We start from the raw sequence: 27,228 nt of genomic DNA on the forward strand, positions 1-27,228 counted from the left end.
TTCAACGTGTGGGGTAAAACACAACCACATGCAATGTCCAATAGCTGCACAATATCGCAGTTGCATTGTATAGCTAATGGTCATTGCATGCTACCTGACTTACATCTGAACGTTCATGTCGGAAGAGAGGGGGTAAGTGACAGGGAGTAGAAGGCATCAGTCAGATTCTGCTCCCCAAAAAACAACTTTAATGTCTGAAAGGAAATTCCAGGGAAAAACAGAGGGGGTTGTTTTAACAGCAATAGGGAGATGGGGAATAATTACACATTAATGATTTTGGAATGGTTCAACTAACAAATAGGTGACGTAGAGCTTTCCACACATTTTTGGCCATGTAAAATATAAGTAAGAATATTTAACACCCAGCTCTATAAAGTACTAGCTTCTCACATTAAAATCATTACGCTTTAATACTGGGTAAAATGTGTGTGTTGATCCAAAGGCATAAACTCCGCTCAACTTTCCATGGTAAAAATTTACCACACATGGGGTTAAACAATTTTTATGTTGCTAAATGAAAAAAATATATATACTGCTTGTCCTACCATACGCAAATATTTATATGTATGGTCAGCTAAGCAAACAAAGCAATACTAAGTGTATGGAGGTGGCAAATGACTTTTCTGTTTGTCCCTGTATTAAAGGGATACTGCAGCTAGTTGTTACTCATCTATATTCTTAAAGGGGTTATCCAGGCTTGGAAAAATATGGCTCCTCTCTTCTAAAAACTGCACCATTCAGTCTGGGTGTACTTTTTTTTTTTTGCTTAGTTTCACTGAAGTGTAAAACCAGTATAATATGGCCAGCAATCAGACAACAAACGCTAAAACAATTGTTGATCTGTTTGTCTGCTGATGGCCAGGATGTATAATAGCTTTACGGGGAGGGGGTGGGGGGAAAAAAAAAAAAAAACAAACAACTTCTAGTTGCCTGTCCTGTTGCCCGCACAGAGCTGCATCCTGCTACTGGACCAACTGGCTGTCTTCTGAGCTCCCAAACAGCTAAGTCAGGACCCGGCTGATTGGCTGAGCGGGGTAAATCCCGCTTTTCAGTCATGTGGATCCCTAGTTGCGATGTACCCAGAACCAGGGAGAAGATGAAAGCCATCGGTAAGTATATTTGACTGTTTAATTTCCCGCCATCCCCTGTCTCTAGAGTTTTTTCACCTAGAGAACTGGGAGTAGTTTACCAGATTGGATCAAGCTTTTCCCAAAATTCTGGGAGGAGTGGTAGGGAGCAGACCAGGCAGCCAAGTTGATGAGCAGAGTGCTGATCAAACAAAGCGCTTTGCTCATCTCTACTAAGGACAATTGATCAGCAACAAATTTTTGACAGATTGAACCATCACTATAAGAGGCATTTTGTATCCCCCGACTTTACCGTTCATGCAACTGTATCAGTACAGTAGTGCGAAGATTTTAACAGTTTCGGAGCTCCCGGTATCATTATGAATGATGATGCCGGGAGTTCCTAATTCTGGTCGGTAGCACATTGTCTGTGCACAGTACGTGTGAATGCCCCTAAAGGTGATCAATGCCCAGACTACAGGTTTTTTGACTGAACAGCCAATTTCGTTTTGGCTGATAGTAACATATGGCCATTGTATGGAAAGGCACAAACATTATTTAACATAATTTAAACAATGTACGCTTATAGTCCAGTAGAGTAAAATGTAACATGCTGTATTCTCACTTTAAAGTTGGAGAAAGGTGAGCAACGTCCCCCCAAAAAATACATCTCGAATCCTCACTTTTCTACTGTGATTACTCCAGACAGGTTCATCATTGCCCATATAGGTAGATGACATAACCAAGATCTGAAATATATAATGTGTCACTGCTGTGGTTAAATCTATGCATTCCTTCTGCAAGCCATTATAGTTCACCAAACCGCCACAAATGTGCATCTGTTTTGTGTCTACATGTTCCTTTGTCTGGTGTGCCAATACTGGAACAATATCTGCATAGAACTGTAATAACACCACTGAAAACATTATCTGTATCATATATTCCAGTGTCCTCTATTATTAGAGGCTGTTGGCAGAAAAGCAAAGTACAGCTCATGTGGTTGTATACATAGGATGTAAATGCAAATGTGGCCTGGTTCTTTCCAAAATGAACATGCTACACTATATTTGGAAGAATCAACCGATGAAGTAAAGCTCCACTTCTTGCAGCCATTTTATTGATCATACATGGGAACCACGTATATGACAAAAAGCAAATTGTACACAACCCATGACAAACATTAAAAGTGTCACTGTTGTATTTTTTTTTTTTTGCAAAAATCAATAGTACAGGCGATTTTAAGAAACTTTCTAATTGGGTTTATTAGGCAAATATGCCATTATCTGCATTAAAAAAAGACTTTTCCCAGGTCCCCCCCCCCTCTCTCTCTCATTCATTGTTCATTATCAGGAAATCTCCACTCTTTTACATCAGTCAGGCCCTGTGTAACCTATGGAAAAGGGGAGGAGGGAGGAGAGAGATTTGTCGGCAGCAGAGAGCAGAGAACAAAGGATTACACAGCGGAGCCTGTGTGAAAGCTGGTATTCAGAGGTCGGAGAGGTCAGTACTAACTTCAGAGGAGATAGCCCAGCTATGTAGCTGTAAATTAACTCTTTGTTGTCCTGTTTTGGTGCCTCATCTCCCTCAACCCCTCCCCTCTCCATAACAAAACCATAAAGACAGGGGGGAGAGCTTCAAACTGCTTTTACATTATAAAAATGTATTTTTTTCGGCTAATAAACCCAATTACAAAGTTTCTTAAAATCGCCTGTACTATTGATTCCTGCAAAAAAAATATTAAACGATGGAATAATCACAGGTAGAGAGTGTCAAACCAAATAGAGTGTATTTTATATAAAGCTTGTCATTGACTACTTTCTTTTTTCCATCATAAATTTTCAATTGAGACTGAGAAAAAGGCTGCTTACTGTCCGTGTCATTGAGTTAATATATCATTTAGAGTTGAGCAAAGCTCAAGAGCGCTCAGGTTCATCCGAACCTGAACATACTGCATTTGACTACTGATAGCTGAAGTAGTTGGATGCCGCCTTAAGGTCATGGCTGCATCCAAATTTTTCAGCAACCAGTAATCAAATACAGAGCGTTCATGTTTGCACAAACCCAAGCGTGCTTGAGGTTCACTCACCTCTAATGCAATTCTTGTAGAAAAGCTCTAAAATTGTTGAGTTTAGATGCAAAATACACAATCATCATTTAAACTGACAAACAATTTTTATTTATTGATGGATCGAGAAAAGTAACCAACACTAACTTGGGCATCCGTACATCCAGCACCATCTTGTTGACAAATGCAAACTGGTGATTTATTACGGAATATAACTTTAATACAAATCATCCACACGTCATGATCACTTCGGAAACAAAGTTACCTTGTTTCCCTAGATTTAGGTGTTTGATCTGTCAATTCTTTGCGCGAAAAGCGGCTGGAGCAGAGGCACGAAAGCCCTCCCATAGACAGGCTATGGCACACTGAGGCAGGCGGAGTTCTGCCACATTTACTCAGTGTGAACATACCCTAACTCACATTTTATTTTTATTCAGCATATTTCTTGCAGTTCTGCCCCTAACACTAACTCTTGATTCTGCCTATTTGCTTTGTTGTACATTTCCATTTAAAAATGCTTTAAGTTTTCTGTAATAATGTTCTGATGCCTTCCTTTCCGTTCCATTTTCTTTTTTTTCTACTTTGTGCAAGTGGACTGAGAACAACTACCATCTTTTGCTCTCACTTTTATGTCATGTGAATCTTTTGACAAAGTTGATGGCAAGGCGATTCCTCTTGATGATGATGATCCCACCTGTTAGATCTGATTTTAAGAGAAGTTGCATTGATGTACATTCGGTGAACTTTGTACCTTGTAATTCGGTGAACATGTTGATTATTAACACATGGTTGTCTCAACGTTGTTCCTTTCGATTCTCTAACGTGCATTTCACTTTTACTGTCATTTCACACGTCTCCTGTGCCAAAATGCAGCTAAACTTAGAAAATGCGCCCTATATTTGATTACAGAATCTTTATTTAAAGCAGCGTGCTAAGCTTGGCAAAAATTTTAACTATACAGCTATATTTATTAAAGCAGCTGGAGCCTATTTATTAGATATAAAAATAGTTAATTCAGAACAATAGATCACAGCAGCTAAAACAAAGACATCAAACATGAAAACCTCAGCGAGGCAGTCGCGATCGAAATGCGAGCTTGGAGTCAAACACTTTTTAAGTGGTTACTATGAATACATTTTGTCATCTGGCACAATACACCAAGATAGATGATTCAATGATAAAATGGGTGATTGTACTGATGATGTTCACACTAGCCACTTCCACTTCCAGCACAGCAGTGACCAGAATTCTTATGGAAACAATTTACTTTACTGGGATGCAGTTGGGTAGTAGACTTTACTATTCGTGTCATCAGAAATGCCAGACTGTTCAAAGTGTGATCAGAGTCCTAGATTAGTGCAGTGTTGTATTAAAAATTATATTATATTTTAAAAAATAAATAGTAATTATAAATACACACAAAATTAAAAAAAATCCTTTCCAGATACCACATGGTTTACAACAAACACTAAAAATAACCTGCCTAATCCCTCAACATACTTTTACAGCAGCTCTGAAAAGTCAAGGCATGGACTCCACAAGACCTCTAAGGGTAAATTCACACGGGTGGATCCGCAGCGGATTTAACGATGCGAATTCCCAGCTAAATCCGTGTCACAGGGGAGCCACGGACCGCATCGGGAGGTCTCAGGGGCCGGATGCAGCCCGCAGGTTCCCCACCCCTGCCCTAAAGGTATATCTGGTACCAAGATGTTATGGTAGACCACTTAGATCCTATAAGATACTTTTTTTTTTTACAGCCAGCAAATCCCATATAAACTCAAATCAGACAGATGTCGGGAATTTGGAGGACAAGACAATGTTTGCCATGTTACCATGCGTGAAATATTTTTTTTGTACTGTGAGTGGTTGCATCCTGCTAAAAAGACCTCACTACTATTTTAAACCCTATTGCAGGGCTAACTGGTGTGTCTATGGGTCCATTTACACATAAAGATTATCTGACAGATTATCTGCCAAAGATTTGAAGCCAAAGCCCGAAACAGACTATAAACAGAGATCAGGTCATAAAGGGAAGCCTGAGATTTCTCTTTTTTTTCAAATCCATTCCTGGTTTTGGCTTCAAATCTTTGGCAGATAATCTGTCAAATAATCTTTCTGTGTAAATGGACCCTTAGATGAAGAAAAAAAAAAGAACTGAAAGCCCGCAATTGTTCTAACGCAACAAAATGAAATATACTCACCCGACCTGTATTCAGACTGACCGTTCCAGTCCTCTCCATTGACTGTTTACTTCCCTTGATGACACTCTCCCTGATCTCGTAATGTCATCTCGTGATGTCCTTCTGTTAGGTTTCTTTCTATCATAGCAAACACTAACCTTTTCAACCATTTGGGCAACAACAGCCCTCCAATGGGCTAGCCTTAACTCTATACACACATCAGTGAATCTTGGGCACCCATGACCCTGTGACTGGTTTACAGAGCACTTTTGGTAGGTACTGATCACTGCATACCAGAAAGACAAGCCTCTTTGGAATTTTTCCTAACCCAGTCATCTAACCATAGCAATTTGGCCCCTATTAGTCATATCGCCCAATAGCTGAAATCCTTAACAATGGCCAAATTTACCTTCTTCTAAAACATAAACTTTAAGAAATGGCTGTTCATTTATTGCAAATTATATCCCAATCCCTGACAGAAGCCATTGCCCCCAAGATAATCAAGCTTATTGACTTTACCCTTCAAAAGTTTTAATGTTACAGCTGATCTGTGTAATATGCTGACATGCAATTACAACCAATACCCTGGAGAGGAAATAAATGGGAGCATTTTGAGGCACAGCCCAGTAGAGAAATGTACACGGGTTAGAATGAATAACTAATGACTTTTAATCTCTAATTTTTCCTAAGCAGTAGTTAAGAACATGTGCATGGACGCATCACCCGGGAGTTCAGTAACTAATAGAGGGGCTGATAAAACATGTCTTCTAGTTCCCACTGAGGTTAGAAAAGCACAAATTGATTAAAAAGTCTTTGTCAGCTATTTCATTAGTCTGCAGAAAGACAGACTGTGCACTGGGAAAAGGCCTGGCAGGTTATGTTAACGTTCCGGCAATGTAAAATATAGGTTTATGACCTTATACTCTATATCTCTAAGGGGCTTAGTACTCTGGTAATACCCCCATTACTTTATTTTTGTCCTGAAAGAAAAACTGACCAGAGACCTGCTCACTATACATTCACACTCACTAGATATGACCTTAGAACAGTTTACAAATATTTTCCCTTAATGTGATGATTAACCCTCTAAGGACAGAGCCAATTTCGTTTTTTGTGTTTTAGTTTTTTCCTCCTTGTGCTTAAAAGGTCATAGCACTTGCATTTTTCCACCTAGAAACCCACATGAGCCCTTATTTTTTGCGTCACTAATTGTACTTTGCAATTACAGGCTGAATTTTTGCATAAAGTACACTGCGAAACCAGAAAAAAATTCAAAGTGTGGTGAAATTGAAAAAAAAAAAGCATTTTGTTTATTTGGGGGAAATGTGTTTTTACGTCATTCGCCCTGGGGTAAAACTGACTTGTTATATATGTTCCTCAAGTCGTTATGATTAAAACGATATGTAACATGTATAACTTATATTGTATCTGATATCCTGTAAAAAATTTAAACCATTGTCAACAAATATACGTCACTTAAAATCGCTCTATTCCCAGGCTTATAGCGCTTTTATCCTTTGGTCTATGGGGCTGTGCGAGGTGTCATTTTTTGCGCCATGATGTGTTCTTTCTATCGGTACCTTGATTGCGCATATACGACTTTTTGATCGCTTTTTATTACAATTTTTCTGGATTTGATGCGACCAAAAATGCGCAATTTTGCACTTTGGGATTTTTTTATGCTGACGCCATTTACCGTGCGAGATCAGGAATGTGATTAATTAATAGTTCGGGCGATTACGCACGCGGCGATAGCAAACATGTTTGTTTATTTATTTACTTTTATTTATAACCTGGGAAAAGGGGGGTGATTCAGACTTTTATTAGGGGACGGGGCTTTTTACTATTAACAACACTTTTTTTTTTACTTTAACACTTATACTAGAAGCCCCCCTGGGGGACTTCTAGTATAAGTGCACTGATCTCCCATAGAGAACTCTGCAGCATAGATATGCTGCAGAGATCCATGAGATAGGCACTCGTTTACTTCCAGCTGCTGCAGTCGGAAGTAAACGAGTGCCGAGTCGGGGACGGCGCCATCTTGGAGCGGTCCCCGGCCGGCTTCAGAAACGGAGATCGCTCCTCCGGGATAACATCCCGGGGGAGCGATCTCCGCCACTAGACACCAGGGAACGGCTGAATCCGGTAATCGGATGCAGCTGTCATGTTTGACAGCTGCATCTGATTACTGTATTAGCGGGCACGGCGATCGGACCGTGCCCGCTAATACCTACGGTCCCGGGCTACAAGTGGCACCCGGGACCGCCGTGGTTCAGAGCGGGGTCGCCGTGCGGCCCCGCTCTGAACGTCCTTACCGGCATCAGGGCGTAAATATACGCCCGATGTCGTTAAGGGGTTAAAGAGTAATTTTACCAGAGCTATTTTAAAGGGATTGTCTGGGTAAGAGAAAAATCAAGTGAGATATCATTAGAATATCTAAGTAATGAAGCCTTAGGCTCCACGCACATACTCCGTAGTTTTCCATAGGACCCGCAATTACGGACAAATTTAGGGTCTTAGGATTTCAATTGGGCTGTCCACATTGTCTGTAATTTTACTAATCTGTAATACGCAAAAATTTCATCTGTAAAAATTATTGACAAGCTCTAATACGGAGAGTGATTGAGGAACAGATTGTCCCATGGAAGGGTATGGCAGCATCTGTAATTTTTGAAGATCCGTAATTTTTACAAATAAAATGTCAGCAATGTCCGCAAAAATATGGATAATCAATCATTTTAAATTGTTTCCACTTACTTAACTATCATGTTCCCCTTCTTTGCTGATCCTCAAAAAATAAGAATTATGGATGCAAAACAGATACATTATGGATGAATTGTTTGTGGACTGCGAACGATAAAAAACATTATACGTGGTCATTAATATTTTATGTACAGAAAAAGTAATTGTATTTTACTTCTTCCTATCATAAACTTGTTTTAATCTTCTGCAGGGCCAGGGGAATGATGCACAAGGCAGTAGTTTTTAACACACATCCCCTACCTACACTCCTTTAAGTTCAGTATGATAGCTGTCAGATGGACAAATGGTCTGCCAAAAGTATTCAGCCCCAATCTACTGTTATGCAAATCTGTAGTATTCATAAATGTATATGCAGTTGGGTCACACAGCATTATGAGCCTCCCTTACAAAGTCTCTGATTGACTGCAAAAAAAAAAAAAATTCTTTAAATTCATAAATTGCCGCAGCTACAATGAAGCCACATTCTGCGGATAGTGATAGTTTTTAAAAAAGCCCTGACTGTGGCGAAATATTCTATATCATGAACTCCACAGAACAAGCTGATGTGGTCATACTAAATCTCAGCTATATTAATAGCCCTATTATTGGATTTCCTTGCACATACATGAGCCTTGTTAAAGGTAATCTTTTGAACCTAAGTATTCCAAAAATGGGAATACTATGCTGATCCCAGGAACCACAATCGAGTTTCTAGAAAAAACAGAAGTCATAAGTGCACAGGAATATTTCAAGCACTTCATTTTCACCGATGTAGCAATAAACAAGCCAAAGAGGTACAGGAAGACATTTACTGTGCTTCATCTCTTCAAAAACAATGAGCAGTTTCACCTACAGATGGAATACTAGAAAATGAGTTCATGCGTAAAAAAAAAATTACTAAACCTTATTTTTAAGGTTAATATATATTACATAAGGCAGATTTTTTTAAGAGAATATGTGCACAGGACCTTAAGGAATATTTCGATGAACAGCGCCCAGAAACAATAGCTGTTCACACAATGTAAAGTATGGCCAATGATGCCCACAATTCAATTGTAAAAAGATAAGGATCCTGCAGCTGATAAAGCAGTATCGGCTGCAGGAATGTGCCGAACGGCGGTGTAATTTTACTTTAAAAGCGTCAAATGGAACTTATTAAATTCAGAAAACATATACATATACCACTACCTTCATCAAACAAGCCAAAGGAACACAGGAAATTACTTTCTGCTCTTGCTAAAGGGAAGAGACATCAAAAAGACAATGATGACTGTCAGTTTGAGTTAAAATGTTTATATGGAAAAACCAAAACAACAACATTTTAATATATCTGGTGACAAAAAGAAGAAGAATGCAGAGAAGGCTGCATCAAATCATCCATAGGGCCTAGAGGAAAAGCACTAATCACCAGTTTTCCGCAAACACGTACAAAATAGACCCAATCCCCATGATAAACACCATACACACAATAGTAGAGGGTCACTTAGATACAGAGTCATTCAATAACCAAAGTAACTCAATATACACAATGGCAGGTATTTACTGTGCCCATCACACACAGTCATATAAAAATAGCAAATACAGAGGTAAATCACTAAATGGCCATGTCTTACAGCAATGGTTGTGGGAAAAGGACAGATTTTTTTTTCTATGTTATGATACCCTTGATGAAGTTTTCTCTACTGGAAACTTATTGAAAATTCAAAGCACCATTCCCCAAGAGTGATTATGAGATTAATCCTCCCCTCGTGCTTCCTTCAAACAGCAGTAGCACATTGAAGCAGAAAATGCCTCAACACTTAAAAAGACAGCGCATATAAGAAGCTGTAACATTACAGAAACTAATGACCAAATAAAAATATCTCAGCTACAGTCGGGCTAACCAGAGGAGCTGGTGAACATGTTTAACAATACACCTTGGTGTTCGAAAAAAATCTTCCCCTGAAGTTTTGTTCGGTATCTCAACAAAATCTGGGGAAATAAATGTCAGATGAACAATTGTTCAGCTGACAGCCATTGAGGTGTTTGGACATCAATTTTACAGGAGCGGGGATTCCCTTTATAATGACCGCAATCACCACTCTAAACAGGTGTTACCCGCAATAAGGTCACCAGGTGAGCTACACCAGCTGTGGGGACTTCTCTTCAGGCCGACGGCGCCTTTGCTTCAGTGCTGATCACTCTTTCCACCGCAAACCTGGCAGCCACCGGCAATAGCAATTCTCTCACCGCCGCTTCTCTTTGCCACAAGTAATACCCTCTCTGGTCCTCTAGACCTCCTGGCACAATGCCCCAGCCAGCTGCCGCCACCACTCCCTGCTGTGCCATTCGCCTAAGACGGCCTGCCCGACCTTCCGTCACCCATCACCAGCCTGCCACCTACCCTCTCCATGCCCTGGCAGGCCACCACCAGCAAAGACAACCACTGGTAACACACAGATCTGTTTTCGAACTGCTCGGTTCAGGAACAGCCATCCAGAACCAATTATGTTCAAGAACAGAGGCATTTTGTAAATATAAATGAGAACGAAGGCTGTAAAAAACAAAAAACTATATATTAATATATATATATATATATATATATATACACACACACACACACACACCATACTCACATGCTCCAGTCCCACATCACTGCCATTACAAAGGAGATCAGTGCTCTCCACCTCTTTTTGCTTTCTAATCACATCCTGTTTACACAGTCAAGTAGTGGGCAGTATCTGCGTTAACTAGACGTCATGGGAAGCGCAAAGAGAGAGATAGCACTGGGGACTGGGTGCCACTGGAATGGCAATTGTAGGGTGATCAGGGTGAGTATGGTTTATTTTTAATATGTTCAGCATAAAACGCAGAAGATTTTAGCTAAATATATTCTAAGAAATAGGGGGATTGTTTATTTTCTGTGTACATTTATGCCTTGTTGTAACAATTTGTCACGCATCAGCAAATGAAATCAGAGGGCATACCTTAGAATTTCTGAAGTGGATTTAAACTCTGTATACTACAGTCTTTGCTGCAGTTAAAGATACAAATTCAACCCTATGCAATGTGGATGGTATAGTTCATTGCAATCCAAAAGAGTTTTACTTAAAAACGCACATTATCAGATGAAATTTATTTTGCATTGTGGTTTTCAAAACCGAGCTCAGAAAATTTGCAGGTTGTCAAAGGAGATTGCCATTGATTCCAGATTGGGTGGAGGAATTGACATGTGAAAATCCATTGTGTAAACAGGGCCTTAATTAGCATTTAACCCTTTAAGGGCTCACCTATTTTGGACCTTTAAGACTATGGGAATTTCTAATATTCTTTTATTAACATCTATAACTTTTTGAGGCTGTATGAAGAATTGTGTGTTTAAGAACAAAGTTGTAGTTTTTATTGGGACTATTTGAGGTATATATAACTTATTGCTATTTTATTAAATTATACTCAAATTTTCTTGGCCCCTTGGGGTTAGAAACTGCGGCCTTTTGATCGCTTAATAATAAGGAAACGTATACCATAGCAATTGAAGGCAATGTTCCCTGTCTGTGTGAAAATGAAACACAAACTATTAAGGCCACACTTCTGGTGAAGCCTAAAAGGCAGATTCTTATGGCAGACCTAACAGGCCTTCTAACTACCATGAAGCTAATGACCAATGAAACTAAGGGGTTAACCATGTCAGTTGGGTAGACACTCCACAATGCTGGTGGTATTTCCACACAGAAGTTTTGACTTTTGCCCACTTGCCATTGCCATGTTGTGTAAAGTTAGCCTTACACTGTGGTTGATCACACAGGTTTTTATGTTATTTGAGTTTATCCAATTAGCTAAACACATTAATTCATTCAATATGTTTGATATTAGGTTGCTATGAATTTGCACATTATTTTTTTCTCTTTGAGAGAAAACTGCACTATAAGTGCACAACAAAACAGAGGGACCATGCTCTTTGGATGAGCAACTGCTTTGCTGTAATGCTGTAAACCGGAAACTCCACTCGGTGCGGTATTCCACTGAAACGTAACTTTTGATATGTGGCTGCCCATGGCGAGACTAACATTTCATTCCATTATTATTAGAGATGAGCGGATTTCCCGAAGTTTGGGTTCGTATGAACCTGAACTATCGGCATCTGACTCCCGCTGTCTGCCGGCTCTGTGCAGCGGGTGGATACAGCCTAAGGAACGCCTAGAAAACTGGGATACAGCCATTGGCATAGGCTGTATCCCAGTTTTCTAGACGTTCCTTAGGCTGTATCCACCTGCTGCACGGAGCCGGCAGACAGCGGGAGTCAGATGCCGATAGTTCAGGTTCATACAAACCCGAACTTCGGGAAATCCGTTCATCTCTAATTATTATCTATTCTGTCTCCTTCCCCCATTTCTCAGCTGCTGCTTTTTGTTGAAGACATAAAAAACTGTGTGTGAGCCTCTCTCTGTCTCCCCCTCCTTCCCCCTCCCTTCTGAGACGGCTGATGTGAACAAGTCCCTGACTGGCTTTATCTGCAACTTTCAAGCTTCTTCGTAATGCTTGGAGAGTTATAGCCCTATTTCACGAAGTGATTATCGTTCATAGACTCGCTCCAACGACCGCTCGTTAACGAGCACGTAACGATTTTTTTAAGCGAACGATAACACATTATACATGTGGGAACGTGAACGATATCTGTACTGTAACGATTTTTTTGCGGTCGTTACATCGTTACATGGTCGTTTAAAACGTGGGGAAATATAGATAGACATTTCAAGAACGACTGAAAGGTTTTTTTATTCAACGAAAAGATTAGCGAATTAATGTTGAAAGACCAACGATTTTTTTTCGACATGTTGAAAAAAAAATAGTGAACGACTCAACGACGATTTCACTGTTGTCGTTCGCTCGTTTACAGCTATTCCACAGAACAAATATCGTTAACGAGTGGTCGTTTGAACGATTTTATGAACGATAATCGTTCGAAAAAGTTCCGCGGAATAGGGCCTTTACTCTGAGGTCAAGTTGCTAATGAACTCACTGTGATTACTCCTCCCAGCATTACAAAGAAGCTACAATGTTGCAGATAAAGCAAGTCAAGGACTTGTTTACATCACCTCTCTCAGAAGGGAGAGGGAGACAGAGAGAAAAGCTCAGACTTTTTGTGCCTCCAGCAGAAAGCAGCAGTTCAAAAATGGGAAGAAGACGGCGACTAATTAAATAATAATGGAATGAATTGTTAGTCTCACCATGGTCAGCAACATATTAAAAGTTTTACATAAATAGAGAAAAAATATTTTCAGCACTCACCGATCCATGAGAAAAGGTCAAGCTTTATTCCATTTTCATTAGAAGCGGGGAGAGAAGAACAGGGGGTGCAGTCTGTGCTGCAGAGCTACGCACGTTTCAGGCTTTTTGTAATAGAGAGAGTCTTCAGAGTTTCCCTACATCTTCCTATCTCCATACATCAGGGACAGATTCCTAGTAGTGCAGGTGACCTGTTCTACTATTTTCTATATCAAAAGTTTTGTTTGAGTGGAATACCCCTTTAACTCTGATGGGTTTTTTTTCCTGACAGTCCTCCTGGTGTTTTCTCATATTAGTATAAATTACTGTAAGAATTTTTATCCCTTCCATTATTTTTCAGTACAAGTCATGTGATTCTTCGTCACGTTATTCTAGGTTTAATTGCCAGAAAAAAAATATGCCAGAAAAAAACACCAATATGCAAATAGATACAACTTTTTTTCTGGTGTTTTTACCCCCTTATAAAAGTCTATGGAGGAAAAAGCAAATGTTTCTGTAGAAAATTGCTACACGTGGCGCCTGCTGTGATTTCACAAAACTACAAGAGAGTGTGTGGAATCAGTGTGATCCACTCCCTGGCCGCTCACTAATTCTGACAGTTTAGCATCATTATAGTCTGAGAGGCTAAACTAGCAGAATTGGTGAACAGCCGGGGAGTGGATTGCGCAGCCACTGAACACTCTTCCCAGCTATATCTCCTGTTCGCAGTGGGTCTCAGCAGTGAGACCTGCTGCAATTAATAACTTGATATGTCTGATGACATGTCAGAAGTTTTTTTTTTTTTTTTTTAATCAAAGTGACTCTAAGGGTATGTTCACACTAAGTAAAATAGGTTTAATTCCGCCGCGGAACTCTCCGCCACGAAATTACACCTGCCTCAGTATGTCATATCATCTCATGTCATTTCTTAGAGCGGAGAGCGGCGGCAGCGGAGGAGCGCGCACCCTCTCATTCAACTCACAGCGAGACACTGAGCTTAGTGGGGCTCCGACACAGAATTCCGCCATATTTGCTCAGTGTGAACATACCCTAACTGTTAAACTACACGATTTAAATGTTATAAAAAAAAGGAACTAAAAAATACAAAACCATCTGCTGCAATGTTCAATGTTTGGGGAAAAAAAATGCAATAATAAATTAGCCATTATGCCGAACATATAAAAAAAAAGGCTGAACCACCACCTATACCTTCAAACACCATTAAAAGAAAAACAAAGCCATATCACACATATCAAACAACTGAAGCTTTACCCAAACACTCTAGCAGCACAATGAACTAAACAAATAAATTAAACCAGTGGAAAAAGCAGCAAAAATTCTTGAAGTCTTGGCCACAGGAGCATTTGTTTCACATTATGTAGATTTCATAATGCCCGTCCTAGCATGCATCCCTACGACTGAAATAAATCATTATAAATTATCTGGAGAAATCCATCAATAACCACATGCCTGAAAACAGCATGAAATAATACATGTAAGGATTTTATCTTGCTTTCCAAAACAGGCAATTTAGTGATGAACGTCAGCGGCAGGAGGCCGCATCTGCTCCTGATCTCCATGTGAGGGCAGTCATGTTTAGGCTATAGGAAGGCAGTGCCCTCCATGTGCCTTAATTAACTTGTTCAGATGAAACGCTTTCAAAACAATCAATGAAATTCTAAAGATATACAACCATAAGCTGAAAGGAAATAACACAAAAGATTAAGGTTATTGCCTGTCAAACAAACTCCCCTTTAAAATGTTACCACAGGAGCGTTTTTCGAGGACCACCCAGTGGATGACAGCTTCTGAAAGCATGAAATATTCTCTCTCATTTACACTACTCTACTAAAGCTGGTTACTCATTGCCTGCCCCATGAAGCTGGCTACAGTCAGCGCTTACATTCAGCAAGATGTGGTGCTGATTTAAACTGTTAATGAGCGCGGGGAGCCTAATCATAACATCACACGAGGATCGGTGCGCCTGCCGGAGAGAACAATGGACATCATTACAAGTGCACATTACCTAAACACCAAGACAAGTGTGCAGATGGAGCTACAAGCCACAGAGCCAACATGCAAAGCAAAATTAGAAGAAAATTTATTAAAAGGTCTAAAAAAAAAAAAAAAAAAAAAAAGATTAAAATGAAAGTAATTTTTTTCATTTAAATATAGTTTTACACACAAAGCAAAATAGCATTAACATGCAAGACTATAAACTTTTTGGATTTTCATAATTTAAGAAACAAAAAAAAAATCACCCACCAATCATCGCTTCTCTTTGAATGTATTTTTTTTTCTTTTTTAGAAATTGGAATGTTTACACAGAGTGGGATAAGCTGCTGACTTTTTACAGAGGAAAATCTGCAGTATTTAAAAATCAAAATCTGAAGCATAAAATCTGCAGCAAAAAAAAATCAGCACGATTTTCCTGAGAATTATGTAAAATTAAACAAATAAAATATTTGCTTAAAATTCTTAATTTAGCCAATTGTAGCCATAGCAATAGGTAAAATCTGCAGCAAGTGTTATAATCATGTTTTCCAGGCAGCCCTAGGTCTGCATACATCTTCTCCAGCCACTGACAGTCAAATACGAGCATTTTGTGTAAGTGAACTTACTGTAGTTTTGCTCTTCTCTACTTAAGACACAAGGGACTCCACCCTAAGCATATATTTACACATAGAATCTGGTTTGGTGCTTCTTACACCATCAGGAGGCACTCTACACTAATCAGGTAAGTTCATATTGGTTCCCAGTGAGTATCCCGTATCATTATCTCTTGTCTATCCCTGCCTCTTGCACTGCTATTCAGAACAGCTGTTTAGATGTTTTGTTTAATATTAGGAGTTCCACTGATGAACCATTTTCCTTTGGGGAAATGCGTTGAGACAGATTTTTTACACCGTGTATAGTTAAAGGAGAAGTCCGGCCAAAATTAATTTTTGATATGTTGTTACTTATGAAAAGTTATACAAATTTCTAATGTACATTAATTATGGGAAATGCACATATAGAGCTATTTCCCTTAATTTAGTAGATCAGGAAGTGTTAGAAATATCTCTGAAGAAGTGACGTCACGACCCAGGGTGTAATTCCTATGGAGTGTCCAGCAGGGGGCGCTCTCTATATAGAAGTCTATGGGACTTTATTGTTTCTATGGGTTTCTATGTAATGTAATGTAATGTAGTGTACAGTGCTTTATTGAATGAATACATCTATGGAATACTTTGGGGAGCAAGTGTCCTTGCTCCCCAAAGTATTGCATAAATGTATTCATTCAATACATTCAATACACAGTAAGCCCGCCGAATTTCCGCCGCATTCCCGCCGATCCGCCACACGCTGATCCGCTGCATTCCCGCCGATCCGGACCATATACATTGAACTACAGCTCCCATCATCTGCTTCTAGTATGAACAGGTGATGGGAGCTGTAGCTGGGTAATGGATATGACATGCCGCCGGGCGCAGCCGCTCAGTACACAGGAGCGCTCCCCCCTCCTCCTCCTCCTTCCGTGATAACTTCCGCCTATACCAATGCTGACTCCCTGCCTGCCGCCGCTCTCCACTCTCCCCCCATACATACCGGCTCCCGATGCATCCTGGTGTCCGCGCTGATGCCGGGAGCCGGTATATGAGAGCGGAGAGCGGCGGCCAGGCAGGGAGTCAGCATTGGTATAGGCGGAAGTTATCACGGAAGGAGGAGGAGGAGGGGGGAGCGCTCCTGTGTACTGAGCGGCTCCCCCCTGCGCCCGGCGGCATGTGATATCCATTACCCAACTACAGCTCCCATCACCTGTTCATACTAGAAGCAGATGATGGGAGCTGTAGTTCAATGTATATGGTCCGGATCGGCGGGAATGCGGCGGATCAGCGTGTGGCGGATCGGCGGAAATGCGGCGGATCGGCGGGCTTACTGTGTATTGAATGTATTGAATGAATACATTTATGCAATACTTTGGGGAGCAAGGACACTTGCTCCCCAAAGTATTCCATAGATGTATTCATTCAATAAAGCACTGTACACTACATTACATTACATTACATAGAAACAATAAAGTCCCATAGACTTCTATATAGAGAGCGCCCCCTGCTGGACACTCCATAGGAATTACACCCTGGGTCGTGACGTCACTTCTTCAGAGATATTTCTAACACTTCCTGATCTACTAAATTAAGGGAAATAGCAGTATATGTGCATTTCCCATAATTAATGTACATTAGAAATTTGTATAACTTTTCATAAGTAACAACATATCAAAAATTAATTTTGGCCGGACTTCTCCTTTAATTAAGGAAAACTGTATAACTGAAAGGAGGCTCTAGTACTAAGTCAGGCCCACCTTTAGCAAGGGTACAAGATGAGACATGGGTAGGAACTGAGGCATACAGGTTACGTATGGCATCCTGCAGCACCTTTGACCACAGATGTTGCACCTGGGCCTGTAGATCTTGCTCATAGCTTGCTGATGCTGGTTCCCCAGCTGGCCTTATTAATTCTTGATTGGGCATAAATCTGGTGACAGGGTAGATCCAGGAAATGTTGCAATCTGGCAGAAACATTTCTTGGCAGCTCTAGCTGTGTCTGGGTGGGCATTATCCTCTGACAGGTGCCAGTTGTATGTCATGTATAGAATGCTGCCCTTTTAGGGCCCCTCCAATCACTACTAGAGGTACTGACTGTCATAAGGGGAAAAGGCACGATTTTCGTGTTCACCATGGTGCCTCCATACTCAAACTAGACCGTCATGTGATTGCAAAAAGAACCTTGATTGTTTGCCTAGTAAATTCTGTTCCACTCCTCGGTTTGACTACACACCAGTCTTTCTTCTGGCCTTACACATCTTTGATTGCATCCCTGGTGATACTTGGTTCTATTGTAATTCGGCCAATTCTATATCTCCTTGGGGGGGGGGGGGGGGGGGGGGGGGGTGTAAGGGTAAAGAATGGAGAGTCTTGGATTCTCTCCCTCTAGCACCAAGCTAAAAGTGCCTTAGAAATTTCACATCTACAAAGAGAACTTCTTTATATTTATTTTATATTATAGCCAATGGTGTCTATCAGATGCTCTGTTTCTATCCTTTAACGGCTCTGGCACTTACAGTGGAGCAGAAAACAGGAAATCTTTGATGGAGATGCATATAAAGGCATAAAAGTATCTATATACCTTTCTGATCTTTTGGCCAACAGTTATTTTTCCCCATACACATGAACATGCAATGAGGCTGAACATTCATGTGTTCTCTATGGGGAGGGGTAAGCCACAGTCAGACATCTCTGCTGCCAGCTTCTCCCTCCAAGAACAAAAGGGCCAGGGAGAGAAATAACATGAATTCTTCTACCCACTGATCTCATCTGTCGATGGAGATTCAGGAGGCTCTCATACACCTTATACCCACCAGTGGGTTTCTTAAAGGTGTTACCCAGCGCTACAAAAACATGGCCACTTTCTTCCAGAGACAGCACGACTCTTGTCTCCAGTTCAGGTGCAAATTGCAATTAAGCTCCATTCACTTCAATGGAAATGAGTTATGAAACCCCACCCAAACTGATGACAAGAGAGGGTCTGTCTCTGGAAGAAAGTGGACATTTTTGTGTAGCGTTGGATAACCCCTTTAAGTGGTCACTAGAAATAAAATTTGATTACACATTATAATGACCTCCTTTGTTTCCACTGTCAATGGCGTTTCTGCACTCAGTCTATGTAAGGAAATGTTGATCCATCCCATTTGGACTTCAAACATAAACTACTACTAGATAATCATATCTAGCAAATCATAATAAGCAAATCTTGAGCAAGTTCGGGTTCTTACAAACTCGAGTGTGCAGCGTTTGATTACTGGTGGCTGCAGAAGTTAGATGCAGCCCTAGGGAGTGCTGGAAAACACCGATACACCTTAAGTCTGCATCTGTGTTTTCCATATAGCCTTAAGCATCCAACTTCTGCAGCCACTGGTAAACTGGAAGAACTCAACCAAGCTCGAGATTCTCTAATAATCATAAAAACAAAGCAATATCTAGTACAAACATATAGTGGGCGATAAGAACACTGATAAATTTATGACTTTTAAAGGACACAAAAAATAAATTTGCATGCCTGTATTCACCCCATGTCAAAGAGTAGCTCTAGTTTCAGAGTCCTGCCGATGCAATGTCAGCAAGAGGTGCAAGGTTCATCTTAATTAGGTAACTACTTGATTTAGTTGCAGCTTCTGCTATTTCTGTTTTTGGAAATGTGGTGATCTACAGAAGTGGTAGATCTCATATCAACCTGTGATGTCCAAATGTTACTCTGTGAGGTGATGAGCTGTTAGTTATTCCATGATTTAAGTTACATCATCAGGATAACATCATAACCCAAAAACATCACACAAATGTCCTGACTGCTCATATGATAGCCAGATATAAATGTATAATTGTTTTTTTTGCTCCTATGGAAATTGTGCAACTGGTAACAAAATCTCTCACAGATGGCTGTATCTTGGGACGAAGTGCAAATACAGACATAATAAGATCCGTTCTCCTGATTAATCAGCTAAGAAGGATTATTGGTACCTGCACAACCCTCATGCTGACTGTCAAAAAGACAATTTAGATGAATTAAAAGAAACCTATATCAAAAATACTTTCACCGGATCTATTTCCTAAATTGAAACCAACATGACCAACCGTTGGCTTCAGTCTGTGCTTCAATGTATACATTCAGAACACCCCCATTTCTCCTCCAATAACCGTGTTTTTCGGCAAAATTCCATGTCTATTGGGTAAAGATATGGGGGAGTGGTTTCCACCATGTTCGGATCGCATTCAGAACACATATTTGGAAACACAGCCTCTGGATATGTTCACACATTCAGGTTCTTAATTTCCATTATTGAATGCTAAGCCAGGGAGAGCTTGTGAATGGATTAAAGAATGAGCCCTCTTATCTTTTTAGATCCATTCCTGGCTTTGTTTTCAATAAGTGCAATTAAAAGCTTGAACGTGTGAACACAACCCTAGGTTTGGTTGAAGGAAGCTGCATATGAAATTACATGAGGGCCATTCCAATGATTGACTGCTCGTGTAATGCAATGACACGCCACGTCTACTAGAGGAAGCTTTTTTTCGGCAACCCTCTGCTCTGGTAAAGTAGGTATTAGAGATGAGCGCAACTGAAGCATACTAGTGCCCAAACGTTCAGCATTTAAATACTGGTGGCTGAAGAAGTTGGATGCAGCCATAGGAAGTCAAGGAAAACATGGATACAGCCATAAGCTTTGTTCACACAACATCTTTTTTATGCAAAATAACAGCTGTTGTTTGATCATGACGGCCACCAATAATGATCATGATTATTATTGATGGCCATCGTTGTCAAAGAACCACCGTTATTTTCAAAATTGTTTTGGATTCTTTGGTGGCCATGATTGCAATGATGGTTGTTGTTATATTATTGCAGTTTAGGTTTAGTGATGGCCACTGTTAACACCCTTTTGCGTGTGGTTTTTTTTTCAAGGTCTATCGAGTTTAGTAAAAGACGGTTAAAGGACAGTGAGAAAAAAAAATCTGTGTGTGAAAAACGTAAAACGGCTACTGTTTGCTAAATAACGGCAATGAATAACGGCAATGAATTAATAACATGAACATTATTTTGACAGCCACTGTTTGCTTACTTAATACATTGAGTGAACTAACGCCCGTTGCTTTCATTGACTTCAATAAAAATCATTGAAGACTGAAAACAATGGCCTTTATTTTAAAATAAAATGGCCAAAAAAGCCAGTTTGTGAACATGGTCTATGGCTGTATCCTTGTTTTCTCGGTCTTCCTAGATCTGCATTCATCTTCTTCAAGCACTGGTACTCAATTGCCGAGTGAACGGACAAGTGCCTGCTCGAGTTGCGCTTATCTCTAGTAGGTATATTACGTAAATAAACTACTTTCACACACAGTAATTTAGGCAATTTTTAAAACGTGAAATGGCTCTTTCATAGCTGGAAAAACTGATTAAACAGACCCTCAAAAAAGAAAAAGTACCAAAAGCAAAGAACGGCTAGTGATTGAACACTTAACTTCTTTAACCCCTTCGGGACCAGGCTAATTTTTGTTTTTTCCTCCTTGTGCTTAAAAGGCCATAGCACTTGCATTTTTACACCTACAGACCCACATGAGCCCTTATTTTTTGCGACATTAATTGTACTTTGCAATGACAGGCTGAATTTCTGCATAAAATATGCTGCGAAACCAGAAAAAAATTATATGCGCAGTGAAATTGAAAAAAAAAAACAATTATTTCTCTTTGGGGGGATTGTGTTTTTATGCAGTGTGTCCTATGGAAAAACTGACATGTTTTTTATGTTCCTCAAGTCGTTACGATTATAACGATATGTAACATGTATAACTTTTCTTTTATCTGATGGCTTGTAAACAATTCAAACCATTGTTAACAAATATACGTTCCTTAAAATCGCTCCATTCCCAGGCTTATAGCGCTTTTATCCTTTCGTCTATGGGGCTGTGTGAGGTGTCATTTTTGCGCCATGATTTGTTCTTTCTATCGGTACCTTGATTGCGCATATGAGACTTTTTGATCGCTTTTTATTACATTTTTTCTGGATTTGATGTGACCAAAAATGCACAATTTTGCACTTAGGGATATTTTTGCGCTGACGCCGTTTACCGTGCGAGATCAGGAATGTGATTAATTATTAGTTCGGGCGATTACGGACGCGGCGATAGCAAACATGTTTATTTATTTATTTACTTTAATTTATAACCTGGAAAAAGGGGGGTGAGTCTGACTTTTATTAGGGGAGGGGGCTTTTTTATTGATAACACTTTATGTATTTTTACTTTTACACATATACTAGAAGCCCCCCCTAGGGGCCTTCTAGTATATACACTTTGATCTCTCATTGAGATCTTTGCTGTATAGTTATACAGCAAAGATCAATGAGATCGGCACTCGTTTGCTTTCGGCTGCTGCAGCCGGAAACAAACGAGTGCTGAGCCGGGGACGGCGCCATCTTGGAGCGGTCCCCGGCCGGCTTCAGTAACGGAGATCGCTCCTCCGGGACAACTTCCCAGAGGAGTGATCTCCCCAACTAGACACCAAGGACCGCCTGAATCCGGTAATCGGAGGCAGCTGTCATCTTTAACAGCTGCCTCCGATTATCTAATTAGCGGGCACGGCAATCGGACCATGCCCGCTAATAGCCGCGATCCCGGGCTACATGAGGCACCCGGGATCGCGGCGGTTCAGAGCGGGGTCACCGCGCAGTGACAAATTCTCCTCTTTTTCAAGTCATGAAAGACAACTTTTTTTTTTAAAGTTATTACACTGAAAGATTACCAGCTGACAACTTCAATGCGACAGCACAATAACAATAGCAGTGACGTGTGCAGCAGTATACAGGGATATCAACTTTAGTACACAAAGTGAATTGCCTAAGCTAGTTATAATCTATCATGACTGAAGAGACTCTGAGGGACTTGACAGACGGTATTTAGAACGCTATTTAGACCCCAGAGTCATCAGGAGATTGCGTTACAAGATGGTTTACTTTCATATATGTAAATCTTTCAACTGCAAGTAGCACATCCCTGTGGTGGACTGTAAGGGCAGCTAGTGTGATCCAAGCTGTAGCTACTGCAATCTGTTGGGGTAATCACTTTATCAGAGGCTCAGTGCAGCAGCCCAGCGCACAGTATTCATGGACTGATAAACCACTCACCGGGTGCTGTATACAGGAAATGCCATGGAGATCTGACAGTGAAAAGTGCTAAAGGTTACAACTGGAGATAAAGATGGTGAGCAGGCCATTACTGCATACAAAGGACTACATGATAGGGACAGTACTGAAGCTGCATGTAAATATATATATATATATATATATATATATATATATATATATATATACACACACACACACACACATACATACATACACGCATGGGGACTCCCAACCACTAAACAAGACAAAACTTTCTTTTCTTTATAAGTATGGTTTTACGCTAACCATACACTGTAATGCATTTAAACAATACAAATTTGATAAAACATTTCCTTTCATAAGAATTATGAAGTTAACAATAAAAAGAAATGTTTTTTTAACACAATAATCAACGTTTTTTGAGATGGTCAACAGACCAGGCCTACAGTAGCTCTCTTCCGTGCAAAATATTATGAGACCATACTACGGCTACATTACGGAAAGTCCTGACTGCATCATGTTTTTAAGTAGAAGAGGGGCTTATCTCTTTCAAGAAAAAAAAAAAACATGTAAAATTCAAGGTGCCTCATCCTTATCGTCCAGCAGTTAGGAAGCCTACATACGTAGGGAGAGAGACAAGAGGCTGCCATACAGTTTAGACAGGTAGGTAGGCAGGTTTGACCAATTCTAGTCTAACGGTATCCATGTACTGTATACCTTTGTCGGCTCTACCCGCTGCTCACTGCGGGTTCGGCTGTCTTTATAAGGTGTATGGTGTTCTTACAGACTGCTAATAGATGATGTTGGTGGAGATAGGGGTTTGGCATTATGGAATACAACCACCAGACCCTTTTTCCTAGGAGAGAAAAGCCAGTCAGAGCTTTCTAGCTGCAGCTTATCCCTACCCTGTCTATGGGGGACACAGGAGCCGAATGGAAGAGATAACTTATGGCTGAACGATTGTTCGGCCATCAAAAATGTATCGCTACCTTAAAGGGTTGATAAACAAGCAGAAGAGAGCTAAAGTCTTTTCCTCGCCAGCGCTCACTTTGTTTCCACATCAGCTTGGAAGAAAGCTTAATATGTACACTCACACAGGATCAAACCTTATAATCAACTATGTCCAATTTCTGTTTTTAAAGAGGTTATCAAGCATTAGAAAATAAAACTCAATTACTTTCTTGCAAATACAGGACCTCCCTTGGTTGTGTGTATTAATACAACTCTGCTCCATTCACTTTCATGGAACTGAACTGTGAAGCCACACCCAAACTAAGAGTGATTAAGACTTCGTTACATAAAGCCCTGCAGCATGTGCTACAGTGATATACATTGGATGTCAACAGCACCCACAATAAATACTGCATATACAGGACAGGCAATTTGTCCCCCCCCCCCCCCCATCGCCGTCAGTCCCATCATCAGTACCGGAGCTGTTGATTGGAGACCACTACCTGTTTGGCCGACAGTTACATATCCAGCTTAAGGGTACGTTCACACCTACCGGATCCGCAGCGGGTTTTCTGCTGCAGATTTCAACTAAATAACTTAACACAGCATAAAATCTGCACCATCAAATCTGCTGCGGATCCTGTATGTAATAATAATAATTTTATTTGTATAGCGCCAACAGATTCCGCAGCGCCTGTATGTGTGAATGCACCCTTATATAGTCTTAAATTACAGAATGCGTCTGATGTGACTACACACAGTGAGCATGAAATAAAAAGGATTGCGAATTCTGATAAAAGACAGATGGGGGAATTAACTCACTGGAGAACTGATAGTTGAGTTCTGCTGTGGTGGCAAGCCATGTTCAATGCAGAGTCAGGAATTTACAATAAACAGATCTACCCCTATAAAACCTTTTCTGATTGCCCTTTTCCTCAATGGCAGGCAAAGCGCTTTTACCCCATTCTAAATTTGCTAAGAACAAACAAAAACAAACACTTCAAACAAAACAAAAACCACACACTGACTCATCAGACATGAAGAGAGCAGTGGAGCTAATAGACTCCGGCCCTACAGGGGGTCATGACTTTACTTTCCATTCACAGTGGACAAGAAAAACACTTATATGACCATTGACTCATTCTCCACTGGTGGTAGGTTAAGCTCCCCGGCCCATGTTTACTTAGCATGCTGCTTTAAAGCTGTTCCTCCTTTTGGTTGCATGACAAGAGCTACCTGTGACAAGTCTTTATAAGCACATGCCAGGAGCCCAGGCCATCCCAGTAGAGCTTGCCCCCTGTGGGAGACTGAAATGAAGTAACACTGCACCACAAAGCCACTTGATAAGGGAGGTGTTAACAATGGAATTTGCTATTACTGGTAATTACTTCAAGAGACAACATTGTAAATTAAGTGGTAAATCCTACAATCGCTTTGACATGGCCTTTAAGGCAGGGAAGTCTGTTTTGTATCAAGGAGATAGGGCAGAAAAAGTGGAGAGCTATGACCCTTCATTTTTATCTATCAGTAAATCGGAAAGCAATAAAACGGCACTTCTGGGAGCCTGTAGCATCTGGTCGGGGTGTCTTTTTTCATAGATGGAGATATCAATTAGCTACTTATCAACTGAGACGTTAGTAAGGAAGATAAATAAGCTTCTGTCGTTCAGACCATTTCCTGTATCTGGAATTCCTAATAATCTGTTCTGCTAATACTAATCGACTGGGTTAACAAGTCCACACAACTTCATATATCTTACAAGCTAGGCACACACCATGTATATAAATATGAAGGAGGAGAGAAACCCAAAAGATGTAATTGTTTTAACCCCTTAGCGACCCATGACGTATCTGATATGTCATGGTGCCGCTCGGGGTGTTAAGAGCGGGGTCCCGCCGGGACCACGCTCTGAACGGCGCTGATCCCGGCTGACACGTGCAGCCGGGCAGTGCCTCTATTAGCTGGCGTGGGTCCCGTTGCCGCACCGGCTAATTAAGCCTCTAAGTGCAGCTGTCAAACCTGACAGCTGCACTTAGAGGCACTGCGCCGCACGTCCCTGGTGTCTAGTGGGACGGATCTCCCCCCCGCGATGCGATCGCGGGGGGGAGATCCGTTCTTCTGCCCGTGCCGGGCCTCAGCGTCGGAATGACGCTGATCCCGGCTCGGCAATAGATTGCTGTGGCCTGCAGCAGGCCATAGTAATCTATGACCGATCTAATCGATCTTTGCTCTGTATATACACAGCATTGATCTCTATGAGAGATCAGTGCTGTCTTTTTACAAGTCCCCCAGGGGGGCTCCTAGTTACAGTGTAAAAAAAAAGTAAAAAAGTGTTTTTATTAATAAAAAATCCCCTCCCCTAATAAAAGTCCAAATCACCCCCCTTTTCCCATTTTATAAATATAAATTAATAAATAAACATATTTAGTATCGCCGCGCGCGTAATCGCCCGAACTATTAAATAATCACATTCCTGATCCCGCACGGTAAACGGCGTCAGCGCAAAAAAATTCCAAAGTGCAAAATTGCGCATTTTTGGTCGCATCAAATCCAGAAAAAAATTTAATAAAAAACTATCAAAAAGTCGTATATGCGCAATCAAGGTACCGATAGAAAGAACACATCATGGCGCAAAAACTGACACCTCACACAGCCCCATAGACCAAAGGATAAAAGCGCTATAAGCCTGGGAATGGAGCGATTTTAAGGAACGTATATTTGTTAACAATGGTTTGAATTTTTTACAGGCCATCCGATACAATATAAGTTATACATGTTATATATCATAGTAATCGTAACGACTTGAGGAACATGCATAACAAGTCAGTTTTACCATAGGACGGACGGCGTAAATGCAAAACTCCCCGAAATCAAAACAAATTCGTTTTTTTTTTTCAATTTGACAGCGCAAATGATTTTTTTCCGGTTTCGCAGCATATGTTATGGAAAAATAATGCCTGTCATTGCAAAGTACAATTGGTTTCGCAAAAAATAAGCACTCATATACGTCTCTAGGTGAAAAAATGCAAGCGCTATGGACTTTTAAACTTAAAATGGAATAAGCAAAAGCGCAAAAACGAAAATAGGCTTTGACCTTAAGGGGTTAAAGGATCAGTGGACTGACTGGTCAACCATCCCCGCTCTATAGCTTCTATGTTTTTTTGTCCAAAGTGGTATCGTAAATGTGAGAAAAACAGGATTTTTTTTTTGTGAGTGGAAATCACATTAGGAAGCCTGGAAGAGGACTGGTTGAGATAAATGTATGGAAAAATACACAGT

At 40.5% G+C, this 27,228-nt stretch overlaps 1 protein-coding gene across 8 annotated transcripts in view; it reads right to left on the reverse strand.

Moving 5' to 3' along the window:
* The window catches only part of VPS13B (vacuolar protein sorting 13 homolog B), a 729,531-nt gene that overhangs the window by 441,790 nt on the left and 260,513 nt on the right, over positions 1-27,228 (reverse strand). Inside the window, exon 20 of one of the 8 annotated variants that reach the window (XM_069957353.1) lies at positions 3,751-3,835. The exons of the other annotated variants lie outside the window; for them this stretch is intronic. Within the exon in view, the coding sequence (XP_069813454.1) occupies positions 3,765-3,835 (71 nt within the window). The 3' untranslated portion in view covers positions 3,751-3,764. Of the gene's footprint in view, positions 1-3,750; positions 3,836-27,228 lie in introns of those variants that run through there. 8 annotated transcript variants of the gene reach the window in all.

The sequence above is a fragment of the Dendropsophus ebraccatus genome, chromosome 2, assembly GCF_027789765.1.
Source record: "Dendropsophus ebraccatus isolate aDenEbr1 chromosome 2, aDenEbr1.pat, whole genome shotgun sequence".
Classification (NCBI taxonomy): domain Eukaryota; kingdom Metazoa; phylum Chordata; class Amphibia; order Anura; family Hylidae; genus Dendropsophus; species Dendropsophus ebraccatus.